The sequence below is a fragment of the Primulina tabacum genome, chromosome 10 (assembly GCF_025594145.1).
Source record: "Primulina tabacum isolate GXHZ01 chromosome 10, ASM2559414v2, whole genome shotgun sequence".
NCBI classification, from domain to species: domain Eukaryota; kingdom Viridiplantae; phylum Streptophyta; class Magnoliopsida; order Lamiales; family Gesneriaceae; genus Primulina; species Primulina tabacum.
This window is the reverse complement of record NC_134559.1, coordinates 35,252,022-35,266,558: the sequence shown is the minus strand read 5'-3', so window position 1 is coordinate 35,266,558 and position 14,537 is coordinate 35,252,022. Positions and strand designations below refer to the sequence as shown.

General features: G+C 38.2%; 1 protein-coding gene across 3 annotated transcripts; it reads right to left on the bottom strand.

Annotated features, from left to right (window-relative positions):
- Positions 1-2,868: 2,868 nt before the first annotated feature.
- LOC142505800 (actin-97-like) lies at positions 2,869-6,179 on the bottom strand. 3 transcript variants are annotated; one of them, XR_012804499.1, is made up of 6 exons: positions 5,983-6,179; positions 4,890-4,953; positions 4,382-4,775; positions 3,443-4,056; positions 3,181-3,305; positions 2,869-3,102 (listed from the first exon to the last, which is right to left on the bottom strand). XR_012804499.1 is itself a non-coding variant. In XM_075618908.1 (6 exons), exons 2-5 carry the CDS (start codon positions 4,947-4,949, stop codon positions 3,240-3,242), a joined length of 1,134 nt encoding a protein of 377 aa, XP_075475023.1. In that variant the 5' UTR covers positions 4,950-4,953; positions 5,983-6,179; the 3' UTR covers positions 2,869-3,102; positions 3,195-3,239. The 3 variants fall into 3 exon arrangements, 2 of the variants coding, with proteins under 2 accessions (XP_075475023.1, XP_075475022.1); XM_075618908.1 differs by having other exon boundaries at positions 3,195-3,305; XM_075618907.1 differs by having other exon boundaries at positions 2,869-3,305.
- Positions 6,180-14,537: the final 8,358 nt, after the last annotated feature.

The following is a 14,537-nucleotide window of genomic DNA, read 5'->3' as shown; positions in this document are numbered from 1 at the left end:
TGGCCCCAAGCGAGATCCAACGAATCCCTCAACGCCAAGTAAGTATGTTCGACGTGCAAATGAGAAAATGTTTAATTTTTGAGGTATGCTAAATGTCATGTGACCAATTTATGAATGGGTTTGGAAGTCGGTGAACGTGGCCGAGGACCTCTCCACCCCGTTAAAGCATGAACGAGTTTAGATCAGGATTGGAAAGCGATAAAGCATGACCAGGGACCAATCCACCCGTTAAAGCATGAACGGAGATCTCTTGTATGTGGCAGTGGATTTTCTCTGTCAGCCCAGTACTGTGATTTAGTCTGATCAAGCACATTATGTGTGGGTCACTTGCTTTGAAACATGCCTCTACGAAAAATTATGTTATGTATGCTCATGTATGTACGATGCAAGTATGTTTACGAAAATTTTATGACCATGGCACGTCTATGTTACGCTATTATGTTCATGTTCCAAGCATGTTCAAGTTCATGTCTCTATTATGTACACACTATTTTGAAGATGCATGTGGTTTTATTATGTAGTACTTGATACTTCCAGTTTATATGTGTTGAGTCTTTAGACTCACTAGACTTGATCGATGCAGGTGAGGATGATTATGAGGAGACTAGGGGTGGGGACCAAGGAGCGGGCTTGGACCTAAGCAGGAGGCTAGACCCGAGGACCGCCCAGCTTTAAGAATTTATGAAAATTTTAATACTCTGATTTCACATTTATGGTTGAGATATTTTAAGCAAATACTTTCAGTAAACTTCATTTGGAATCTTTTGTTGCCACAATTTTGGGATGGACCGATTATGTTATTGAATTTTGAAGGTTCACCATTTATTTAAGAAAATTTTTAATTTTTTCGCAAATTTTAAAGTAGTTCAAAATATAGTACGTTATAGTAATGATGCGCTAGACAAACCACAAGCAACGGTTCGCAGTCGACTAAAGTCGTTTGGGCGATTAGCGAAGTCGAGGAACAACAGGTGTTGAGGCAAGGCGGCGTTTCTGCGATCTGGCGTGAGATTGGTTGTAGGAAGTGGATGAAGGGGAATCGAAAGGAGGAAGGAAGGTAGTGTGTGGGGTTTTGAGGATTTGGTGCGGAAATCGAGGGTTTAAATGAGGGGAATAAGGATAAACTAGAATCTTTTATTGCAAATGGATTATATTCATGAATCTCAGGTTGAAGAGCACAGAAGAATCGATATGTTCAGGAAGCGTGCGAGGGAATTTTAGTTTTTGAAAAGACATGTTTTAGTTGTTAGCTCGTCCAGATGGAGTTTTTCTTTCAGTGGCCAAGTTGGTTCGGGCACATTTGGAAGCCTTAGAGAAGATGGGCCTTCCACATATAACCAATTTAGCCAAATTGGCCAACTGGCCAAATTGGCTAAAGGAGGGCAATTGTTGTGCCTAAAAAATAGTTAAGAAGCCCAACAGAAGAAACCCAACAGATGAAGCCCATTGTAGTTGCAGTTGGCCCAATGAAAGAACGTTGCTGCCAGTTAAAGCCATTACTCAAGATGGAAGATCGTGGATTGATCGTGGAAAGGAGCCCAAACTGACGTGCAGAATGTGACAAAAGTAGAAGCAGGAATCAGAAAGTAGCCCCGAAAAAATCAACACAAAAAATCCATAGCAACGCTCTGTAAAGTTTCTCTCATTTATTCTGTTGTTTATTTCTATTTCCAGCAATCTTCTTCTACAGATTTTAATATGTCTATCCAAGTTTCATGTAAAAGCTTTGTTTGAATTTGTAACAGCATAATAAATGTTGATGTTGTTTATGGATTCCTCCTTTAATTCCATTATATTTCTTATTCCGTGTTCATATTTTTGGAGTCATTTCGAGGGAATTACAACGAACGATCGAATCGAGAGTCGCAACGTTTGATAAAGAAGTCAGGTTATCCTACAATTTTGGCACGCTGGCACGCCCGCAATTTTCGTGACAAACAATTATCTTAAGAGTTTTATTAATTTATAAAAGTTTTACTGTATATAGATAAATAGGGGCGTATTTTGTATATGTGGCTAGAGCAGGATTACTTCTTTTTTTTAGCTAAAAAGTTTTTTAAATATATTTTTATATTTCGTTCACCATAAAATAGTATTTAGATTTTATCTATGTAACTTGAAAATCTTGGTTGCGTTTTCGCTCATAAAATATCTTGAAAAATTTTTTTACTTTTAAATATGAATAATATTTTGGCCAATTTTTTTCTTAAAAAAAATCATGTGAACAGTTGTTCAAAAACAGTTTCCTCCTAATTTTTTGTTTTAAAATTAAAAGTAAGACTGCGTGATTCAACAAATTAAGATAGAGCAAACACGACTTTTCCAATTGCTATGGGAATGTTGTTTCTGGGTTTGTTAACAGCTCAGTTTATGGCTAGTTTTAACTTTGTTTCCAATAGTTTTAACATTTATATAGTAAAATAAATTTTTTGAAAATATATCAAGAAATGAAATGATTGTGTTGGTTTTGTTTCTCAGGAAAAAGAATTGGAGTAGATTCTTTTAAGATAGTCTCACGAATCTTTATTTGTGAGACAGGTCAACCCTACCGATATTCACAATAAAAAGTAATACTCTTAACATAAAAAATAATATTTTTTATGGATGACCCAAATTATGACCCGTGAGATCATCTCACACGAGTTTTTGCCAAAGAATTGATTGTAAGTTTGTAACCAATAATTGGTTTTTAATTTTAAATATGTGGGCAGACACATATTAAAAAATTGTAAATCATATTGTGTTATATTATAACATAAAATAATATGGTTCTTTATTATTATTAATTTAACAAATAATGTGGTGCTTTTTTTGGGGGGAGAGGAAAATTTGGATCAGAAATTAAGATAATATTGAGAGATGCCAACATGACTTTCAGCCTTTCAGGTTTAAAAATAATGATGATAACCGAATATCGACATGATTTCCGAATACAAATTTGATCTAAAGTATTATAATGCACAAAATTTATAATTATTAATCACATTGGAAATATAAAGTCCCAAGTGTTATTTTACCAATATGAAATACAATTTCAACGTTCGACGCTCCTCCGGAATACAAAATAACAAAACACAACAGAGGCAAGGCAACATTATTATGCTGCAAAAGCATTCCAACACAAAATAAAATTTATATTAAAAACTAATAGGTAGAAACTGAGAATAAGAAAAGCAATACTTTTATCTGCTTACCAAAATAAAGACTTCAATAATCAGCGGACCGAGAATTGTTTCTGATCAGAAACATTTCCTGTGCACAATCGAAGGGCCGGATTCGTCGTACTCTGCCTTCGCTATCCACATCTGTAGACAATGAATCAAATATAAATCATGGATCAATAATGCTTGTATAAAGTATATCTAACAATAGTCTAAATCATGCTATTGTGGCTCGTGTTGTTCTGCGTGTTCACTTGTGCTTGATGGACACACAAGCTTACCTGCTGGAAAGTACTGAGGGATGCCAAGATGGACCCCCCGATCCAAACACTGTACTTCCTTTCGGGGGGAGCCACAACCTTAATCTTCATGCTACTAGGAGCAAGAGCAGTGATTTCTTTGCTCATTCTATCAGCAATACCGGGAAACATGGTAGACCCACCACTCAGCACAATGTTTCCGTACAGATCCTTTCTGATATCAACGTCACATTTCATAATAGAATTGTATGTTGTCTCGTGGATACCAGCAGCTTCCATTCCAATCATAGAAGGTTGGAAAAGGACCTCAGGGCATCTGAAACGCTCGTTACCAATAGTGATAACTTGCCCATCGGGCAACTCAAAGTTCTTCTCAATGCTGGTGCTTGTTTTTGCTAATTCCATTTCCTGCTCAAAATCAAGAGCAATGTACGCCAGCTTTTCTTTCATGTCCCTCACAATTTCCTTCTCGGCTGATGTGGAGAATGTGTACCCACGCTCTGTGAGGATTTTCGCAAACTGCTCAGTGAGGTCTCGGCCAGCAAGATCAAGTCGAAGAATAGCATGTGGTAGAGCATATCCCTCATAAATGGGGACTGTATGACTGACACCATCACCAGAGTCCATGACAATGCCTGCACGAAAGAAAGTGATTATAAACAAGAAAAAGGGAAATATGAAGTAACTAGACATATATCCCCGCTGATACCACACAGGAAAAAGGGTGCTGATAGAATATATAACGAGATACGTAGAAGATAATGGATGGTTGGAGTTGAACTTGAAATGGTATCCATCTATGAATTGCAATACCATATTCAGCATGTACTCGATTTACAGAATTGATATTCAAAATCGACTAACCAGTGGTACAACCACTAGAACGTTGTTCATATAAGAACTGCAATACTTATTCAGCATGTACTCAATCTGAGAAAATGAAATTGGGAATCGACTGACCTGTGGTACGACCACTAGCATACAGGGACAGGACAGCCTGTATGGCGACATACATGGCAGGGGAGTTGAAGGTTTCAAACATAATCTGGGTCATCTTCTCCCTATTGGCCTTTGGATTGAGAGGTGCCTCAGTGAGGAGAATTGGGTGCTCTTCAGGGGCAACACGCAGTTCATTGTAGAACGTATGATGCCAGATCTTCTCCATGTCATCCCAGTTACTAACGATGCCATGCTCAATGGGGTACTTCAATGTAAGAATACCACGCTTGGACTGGGCCTCATCCCCAACATATGCATCTTTCTGTCCCATTCCAACCATCACACCTGTGTGACGTGGGCGGCCTATAATGCTGGGGAACACAGCCCTTGGAGCATCATCTCCAGCAAACCCAGCCTAAAGTATCATTAAGTCAAGCCTCAAAATAAATATTCAATTCATATGAAACCAACCTCTGTAGATGGAGTATCTTATTCGATGTAAAGAGGATTTCTGTACAACAATAGTTACCTTGACCATTCCAGTTCCATTATCACAAACAAGTGGTTGAATGTCCTCTCCGTCTGCCATTTACCTGTACGCATCCAAAAATTATAAAATTGCATAAGATTTTAAGGCTGATGTAAGATTTTGGTTGTCATCAAAATTCTTTTCAGCGTGTAAGGCAAAATAATTACTCGTACAAGATGACAACATCATTGTTTTACAGTTATCGAGATCTGAAAGACCAACAATCTCCCAGTTTCTCAGTACAAACAAATGTTATTTGATGCACAACCATTGACTGCTAAATACATTATAATGCATACAGGCACAATGTAAAATAATTGATTATTCGATTTCATCAGTCAAGAAAGAATGCAATGGCTTCTCAATGAGAAACATGAGCTCAAAATTTGTACAAATGTCACGACTTATTAATAACATGAAACTTGGCAAGAGTCATTTCGTGATCAACATACACTGGGAATCGGAAGAATACCTTTTTCACGAACAACGCGATAAGGAATTGCAGTTGTAAACCACTTTTCCCCGTTTCTATTTTTTGATAGGGTACACCAAACACCCTCACTTAATACCCTCAATTAACAATAATTTTCAACCCACTACTCAAAGAAACTCTGAGACATGTCGGTGTTTTTTTTAAATAAGATCAACATCTCACAAGAATTGACTACTCTTCAAGTCCAGCCAAATATCACCAGTCTCTAGTATAACAAAGCAAACACGCTACTCACATAGCCACAAAATTTCGTACACAAACAGCTCAATCCATCAAAATCTGTAAAATATTTTATCCCAGAAAAGATCAACTCGGATCAAACAGATCACACATTTATACACACATATATAACCCCACGTCCAAATCCATAAATGGGAAAATGCAAGCAAATAAATGAATGAATAATTGCACAAATAAAATTCAGATACGAGATAAAAAGATAAAAAACTTTTAAAAAATAATCAACCTGGTAATCAGATTCACCTGATCAGAGATCTAATACATGCACAAACATATAATGTACTCACAAATATATAAAACATCAAGAAATGCAAATCAGAAGAGAAGAAATGCATGAGAAATTAAAGAGAATGCGATCACCTTGTTTGGGTGATTTCAGCACAGCCCTAGAAACAGAGGAATAGGTATTAAAAATGATGGGGGAAGCAATTCGGATTGCTGGAGAATGTATTGTGGAGTTTTTTCCACAAATTAAGCGCCTAACGATTCAAATATGGGAATGAGTGAACGCAAATGAAATGTAAATGTGAAGGAAATTAAAGTCACCTTTAAATGCACCTACACACTCGCTTTATCTCCGATTGACCCTCGTTTCTTCTGTTAACCAACATATACTATTGATCAAACAAAAAATTTTTTATTATAAAAATTGATTTATTTTTTTTATTTTTCAAAATAACCTTCAAATAAAATAAAGATCGAATTAAAATTGAGAATCGAAAAGAATATATATAAAAATAATGGCAAAAAAAAATCAGTTTCACGCGTGTTATGTTGTGGATATGGTCGGATTGAGTTTCTAGTATGGTTTGTTTAGTTTGTACAAGAAAATGTGATATGATCAAATGTTTACCATCAGAACAAAAATCATAGTGTTAATTTTCTTATACATTTGACATCGTGGAACTCATACTAAGCAGCGGGTGAAATGGCAAAACGAATTTGTGTCTACCTAGGCTTGAATGTTTTTAACAAATATTAAAATAACACATAACAGTTGAAATCATTAGCCAGATATTTATTCATCATAGTATCAAAAAAAATTTAACTAAAAAGATCTTCGATATTTTTTATTATGGAACTCGTATGATTCGAAAACTTATGACAATGTAAATGCGACGTCTACTAATTTAAAATGCTGCTAATTTTTTTTTTTGAAAATAAGCATTTAAATATTTTGCATGCATGCAACCCTACTGAAAATATGTCATTTAAAAACAATCGTAAATTTGCTGACACGACCATAATATGTGTACGTAAAAATAACTCAAGTAAATATTCTGATAATCATCACCATAACAAAATCAACGTATCAAAATATTCATATCCACTCAAACTCATAAAAACGTGATGTGCGGAAAGGTGTGGTCCTCGGGTCATGTGAGCACATCCAGCCCTGCCTACTCAGAATTCGGCATCTTCTGTCCACTCATCGACATGCTCAGCTGCATCATTCACACCTAGTGTGTGAGAACCCGAGATTTTACGATCCGAAGAAAATCAAGTAAGTAATACGAACTTGAAATTTTACTAAAACTAAGCTCAAAAATGTTTGTTCCAACTAAATAACTTGAATATTAACTTAGATTTTCATTAAATTTAACTCGAGGAAGCAACTTCAAAGCTCGGGAATGAGCTCAGCAGAAGGCCAAGCTACAAGTAATCGCATCCATCAAAGTATTGTCACGGGAAGAGTAAAACCCCAGCTCAAGAACACGATCTGTCAGCTCAAAGCAGCTCAACCAAGTTGTCCTAACAGGACAAAAAAGGGAGCTGTAAGTTGAGCTAAGGTTTGGACAAATTAAGTATGCAAGAAATAACCTTTGAGTAAAACCATGAAGGAGCTAAGGGAGGAACTAAAGGACTAAGACACATTAATGATGCAAGAAATGACCCTATAGAAGATCAAGGTGACTCTTGAAGAGTGCATGAGATTTTGAACCACAATTAAGGCTAACCTTGGACTTGAGGAATGCATGGGAGTTTGGAATACATTCATGGCTAATCTTGGACCCCAAGATTTCGGCCAAGGGGCTAGGTGAAGGGGCTATCTTTGGCCTATAAATACCACATCAAAGGGAAGGAAAAAGTGCTCCAAGAAAGACACTAAAATTTCGGTTCCCCTCACCCCCCACAAATCTCGGCCGAAGTCAAAGAAGAAGGAGGAAAGAATTTCGTGCAGTCCAGAGTTGCTTTTCCGTGTCGAAGTGTTGCGCGACCGAAGACATTGTTTGTTAAATATGCGCCGAAGTGCTGTCGAAATTTCAAGAGGAAGCTTCGTACAAGAAATCTGTAAGTGGGCTTTTGTTTTACGTATCTTCTTTCTATTTTTAAACCTTGATATAGATAACATGACATGCATGTTGGTATGTCTTTTTCAAAAATATTGGTTTGCTCCGTTTAAAAATTCGATCGATTATGTTTTCTTGCTATGCTTCGAATTCTTTTGATTCCGCTGTACATGTCTAAAAGTCTGAAATCTGAGAAATCTGATAAGTTCTATCTGTTACCTCTGAACTCTTTGTTACACTGTTATGAGTCTATTTGAAATGGGACGAGAATTATGATTCTGTCTGGCCACCAATGGTGGGTATAAAACCATTTCTGTTTGGCCCCCAATGGTGGGTATAAAACCATTTCTGTCTGGCCCCCACCGGTGGGTATAAAACCGAGTTCTGGCCTCACCCCTTAGAGGAGTAGCATATTGAGGACAATTTGACCATGGAAATGAGATGAGTTACAGTGTTCTGTTGGTTATAATCTGATCTGTTTCTGAACCGTTCTTAAAAATCTGATTCGTTCTGAATTATCTGTCTCATATTTGTTCATTTCGATATGATAAGTTAAAGGTAATTAGATTTGAAAGATTGTTAAAGAACTGTTTTAAAGAATTAAGTTCTATATGTATTTTTGGATTCGATCGACCCCCACTTGCTGATTGTTTTCCCAAAACACTCACCCCCTTACAATTTCAGATAAAAATGAAGAACAAATAAATGAGGAGGAGCAGGAAGCTTTCTGGGGTTGGTGATCGATGATCAAGAGCAAGAATCAAGTTATCCCTTTTGTTTAAGTTTTCCGCATTTCGCAACTCTGATGTATTTTATTTCATTTTCATTGTAAGACAATACTTTATTTATGAAAAAGACTGGTTTAATTTGATACGAGGCTTTATTGTTTGCAATATAATTGTTAAACATAGCCGGATGTCACCGACGCTTTGGACTCGGGGCGTGACATTTAAGTGGTATCAGAGCCGCCAGGTTCATAATCCCGCTGGGATTTTGATAGACAAAATTTGGCGAAGTCAAATTTTGGCAAAAGCCTAGTGTATCCCAATTTGAGTACAACTTTCATCCGTTCTTGAAGTCTAACTTTCATCTGTTTCCTAAATTTCAAATAGACTTCAAAAATCTATCCCTTCGATCATTCCACAAACTCTGAATATCGAAAATTTTTCACAACAACTTTGTTTCTACTATTTGTAGCCTTTTCTATCCTTTATACGATTCTGATGCTTTGCTTTCGATTTTTATCCTAGGAAATGGCTGCTCCACGTACTCGCGCTAAGGCTACTCTTCGTATGCGTCAGCGTACCATAGATAATCAAGCTAGGGAGATTGCGACTCTGAAGGCGCAACTGGCTAGGGAGAAACTGGAAAAACGGGAGCTTAGTGAAATTAGGCACATACTGGAGACCGACGTACAACAACTTACTCACCATCTGAATTTGGCTGAGAGCCAACTTCTACATATACCGACTGATTCAGCTCGCATCGCGCTCTTAGCTTCACTCAACAGGGATTTATTGGAGAGAGTGGAGATAGAGCGAGGACGTGCTGCTCAGGCCCGTCAGCGCCAGGAGGAGTGCAACGCCAGGCAGGATCGGTACATTTCAAAGCTCCACGGCACTATGGACAGACATCAGGATCAGAATAACTACCTACATTTGGTGATAGAGAACATGGAGGAAGAGGAGGTAGCACCGATGGAGGTGGCCGGAGATGACAGTGCCAGCGACAGCGACGGCAGAGAGATGTTCGATTAGATTAGCATTATAATAAAGAATCTGGATTGTAGTAAACTTGTGACTAAGAAAATAATATGTACCAAACTATTTTGAAACTTTCTATTATCTTATTGCATATTTAAGAATGGATGAGTATCTTATTTAAATGTTTTTATAGGAAACCAACATGGACTTTCAAAGCGGAATTGATTCAACTCAATATCGTTGAGTTTGACATCATTCTTGGAATGGACTAGTTAGCTAAAAACCATGCCATAGTAGACTGTCAAAAGAAAGATATTAGACTTCAGACTTCGACTAAGGAGGAAGTCATATACCACGGGAAGTCCAAAGAAAGAAAATCTCTGTTATCTACCTCACAAGCCTGGAAGGCCATAAAAGGAGGAGAAGAGATTTATTTGGCAATGATCAATGAAGTCAAGGGAGAAGAAATTCCAAAGATGGAAGATATACCGATTGTTCAAGAATTTCTAGATGTTTTTCCCGAAGAGTTACCGGGTGAGATACCCGATAGGGAAATAGAATTTGAAATCAATTTGGTCCCTGGTGCTCAACCAATCTCAAAGGCACCATACCGAATGGCTCCAGCTGAATTGAAGGAGTTAAAGGAACAACTTCATGAATTACTAGACAAGAAACAGGTTCGCCCTAGTGCATCCCCGTGGTGAGCCCCAGTGCTTTTTGTAAAGAAAAAAGATGGAAGCATGAGGCTATGTATTGACTACCGGGAGTTGAACAAGATCACCATAAAGAATAAGTACTCACTCCCAAGAATAGATGATCTTTTTGATCAGTTAAAGGGAGCCAAGGTCTTCTCAAAACTAGATCTGAGATCTGGTTACCATCAGTTGAAGGTCAAAGCGGAAGACATCCCTAAAACTGCTTTTAGGACAAGATATGGACATTATGAATTCACGGTAATGCCTTTTGGCCTAACAAATGCTCCTGCAGCATTCATGAACCTGATGAATCGGGTATTCAAACCATATCTCGACAAGTTTGTGGTTGTTTTCATAGATGATATTCTTGTGTACTCACCAAGTGAGGAAGAACACAGAGAACATCTGCGTCTCACTTTGCAGACACTTCGAGAAAAAGAACTATATGCCAAATTCAAGAAATGTGAATTTTGGTTAAAAAGTGTGGCGTTCTTAGGACATATAATTTCTGAATTAGGAGTGTCAGTAGACCCTAAGAAGGTAGAGGCAATCAAAGATTGGCCACAACCAAAGACAGTGACTGAAGTCAGGAGTTTTCTGGGTTTAGCAGGATACTATAGAAAATTTGTGGAAGGATTTTCTTCGATAGCCATTCCACTCACCAAACTTACTCAGAAAAATTTGAAATTTATTTGGAATGAGGAATGTGAAAGAAGCTTTGAAACCCTGAAGACAAGACTCGCATCCACACAAGTATTAGTTCTTCCAGAGGATGGTAAGAATTTCACTGTTTACAGTGACGCTTCAAAGGGAGGATTAGGGTGTGTGCTTATGCAAGAGGGTCAGGTAATTGCTTATGCCTCACGGCAATTAAAATCATATGAGCAGAATTATCCCACGCATGATCTAGAATTAGCTGCAATAGTATTTGCGCTAAAAATTTGGAGGCACTACCTTTATGGAGTAAAATGTGAGGTGTTTACCGATCACCAGAGTCTCAAGTACATTTTCACTCAAAAGGAATTAAACATGAGACAAAGAAGGTGGATGGAACTTGTCAAGGACTATGATCTGTCAATCAATTATCATCCGGGTAAGGCAAATAAGGTGGCAAATGCTTTGAGCCGAAGAAACCCTAGGGAAAGTGAACTTATCTTCATTGTCGGTACAACCAGGTCTCCGAGAGGACATCAAATTGAAGCAGAGTCAAGACACCTCCATCCTTAAAATTAAAGAACAAATCCAAGAAGGAAAAGCTCCAGAATTTCAAATTGATGAAAATGGAATACTCTGGATGAAAGGACGATTGTATGTGCCAAACGTCGATGGAATTCGAGAAGAAGTAATGGCCGAGGCGCATAAATCGAGATTTTCGGTACATCCAGGGAGTATCAAAATGTATAGAGATCTGAAAAATAATTACTGGTAGAACGGAATGAAGAAAGACGTGGCTGTCTTTGTTTCCAAGTGCCTAACATGTCAACAAGTCAAGGCAGAGCATCAACGGCCTGGAGGACTTTTACAACCATTGGAAATACCAACATGGAAGTGGGATAGTATCTCCATGGACTTTGTAGTCGGGCTACCAAAATCAAGAAAAGGTCATGATGGAATTTGGGTAATCGTTGACAGATTGACTAAGTCGGCACATTTCTTACCGGTGCGGATGACTTACAACCTGGATAAGCTCGCTACCCTGTATATGGACAACATAGTGAGGCTACACGGAGTCCCGACAACTATATTGTCTGACAGAGATCCAAGATTTGTATCAAGATTTTGGAAAAGTTTCCAAAAGGCTATGGGGACCAAAGTTACTCTCAGCACGGCCTATCATCCTCAGACGGATGGCCAAACTGAAAGGACAATTCAAACCCTCGAGGATATGCTGAGGGCATGTGCACTAGATTTTTCTGGAAATTGGACTGAACAGTTACCTCTGATAGAATTCGCCTATAATAACAGCTATCATAGTAGCATCAAGATGGCTCCGTATGAAGCTTTGTATGGTAGAAAGTGTAGGTCGCCTCTATATTAGTACGAAGTCGGAGAAAATGCCGTTACTGGACCAGAGCTTGTTCAATTAACCGTTGACAAAGTAGCCATAATCAAGGAAAGACTCAAAGCAGCACAAGATAGACAGAAGAGTTGGGCCGATCTGAAGAGAAGACCCTTACAGTTGGAAATTGGTGAAAAAGCTTACGTCAAGGTCTCCCCCATGAAAGGAATAGTTCGGTTCAGTAAATCCGGAAAGCTAAATCCGAGATATGTGGCACCGTTCGAGATACTGGAGAAGGTAGGAACCTTAGCCTACCGATTAGTGTTACCACCAGACATGGCCAGAATACATAACGTTTTCCACATCTCACATCTGAGGAAGTATGTCCCAGACTCGAGTCATGTACTCAAGGTTACACCACTGATGATTGAAGGAAAACTCAACGAAGAACTTAAATATGAAGAAGTCCCAACCCGAATAGTGGACTCAAAAGACCAAGTGTTGAGAAACCGGACAATACCTTATGTCAAGGTACAGTGGTCAAATCACTCTGAAAGGAAGGCAACTTGGGAACTCGAGGAGAAAATGCGATCACAATACCCTCATCTATTCGAAAGAACAAGTTAATGCAAGTTTCGAGGACGAAACTTTTAATAAGGAGGGAGGGATGTGAGAACCCGAGATTTTACGATCCGAAGCAAATCAAGTAAGTAATACGAACTTGAAATTTTACTAAAACTAACCTCAAAAATGTTTGTTCCAGCTAAATAACTTGAATATTAACTTAGATTTTCATTAAATTTAACTCGAGGAAGCAACTTCAAAGCTCGGGAATGAGCTCAGCAGGAGGCCAAGCTACAAGTAATCGCATCCATCAAAGTATTGTCACGGGAGGAGTAAAACCACAGCTCAAGAACACGATCTGTCAGCTCAAAGCAACTCAACCAAGTTGTCCTAACAGGACCAAAAAAGGAGCTGTAAGTTGAGCTAAGGTTTGGACAATTTAAGTACGCAAGAAATAAATTTTGAGTAAAACCATGAAGGAGCTAAGGGAGGAACTAAAGGACTAAGACACATTAATGATGCAAGAAATGACCCTATAGAAGATCAAGGTGACTCTTGAAGAGTGCATGAGATTTTGAACCACAATTAAGGCTAACCTTGGACTTGAGGAATGCATGGGAGTTTGGACTACATTCATGGCTAATCTTGGACCCCAAGATTCCGGCCAAGGGGCTAGGTGAAGGGGCTATCTTTGGCCTATAAATACCACATCAAAGGGAAGGAAAAAGTGCTCCAAGAAAGACACAAAAATTTCGGTTCCCCTCACCCCTCACAAATCTCGGCCGAAGTCAAAGAAGAAGGAGGAAAGAATTTCGTGCAATCCAGAGTTGCTTTTCCGTGTCGAAGTGCTGCCCAACCGAAGACAGTGTTTGTTAAAGTTGCGCCGAAGTTCTGTCGAAATTTCAAGAGGAAGCTTCGTACAAGAAATCTGTAAGTGGGCTTTTGTTTTACGTATCTTCTTTCTATTTTTAAACCTTGATATAGATAACATGACATGCATGTTGGTATGTCTTTTTCAAAAATATTGGTTTGCTCCGCTTAAAAATTCGATTGATTATGTTTTCTTGCTATGCTTCGAATTCTTTTGATTCCGTTGTACATGTCTCAAAGTCTGAACTCTGAGAAATCTGATAAGTTCTGTCTGTTACCTCTGAACTCTTTGTTACACTGTTACGAGTCAATTTGAAATGGGACGAAAATTGTGATTCTGTCTGGCCCCCAATGGTGGGTATGAAACCATTTTTGTTTGGCCCCCAATGGTGGGTATAAAACCATTTCTGTCTGGCCCCCACCGGTGGGTATAAACCGAGTTCTGGCCTCACCCCTTAGAGGAGTAACATATTGGGGACAATTTGACCATGGAAATGAGATGAGTAACAATGTTCTGTTTGTTATAATCTGATCTGTTTCTGAACCGTTCTGAAAAATCTGATTCGTTCTGAATTATCTGTCTCATATTTGTTCATTTCGATATGATAAGTTAAAGGTAATAAGATTTGAAAGATTGTTAAAAACTGTTTTAAAGAATTAAGTTCTATATGTATTTTTGGATTCGATCGACCCCCACTTGCTGAGTGTTTTCCCAAAAACACTCACCCCTTTACAATTTCAGATAAAAATGAAGAACAAATAAATGAGGAGGAGCATGAAGCTTTCTGGGGTT

Bases quoted from the DNA above. Each gene is read 5' to 3' on its own strand.
- LOC142505800 (XM_075618907.1), bottom strand. From the start codon at position 4,949: ATGGCAGACGGAGAGGACATTCAACCACTTGTTTGTGATAATGGAACT. The intron at 4,776-4,889 runs GTAACTATTGTT...ATGATACTTTAG, and splicing joins ATGGAACTGGAATGGTCAAG to GCTGGGTTTGCTGGAGATGA. The intron at 3,306-3,442 runs GTAAGCTTGTGT...CATTGTCTACAG, and splicing joins CCCTCAGTACTTTCCAGCAG to ATGTGGATAGCGAAGGCAGA.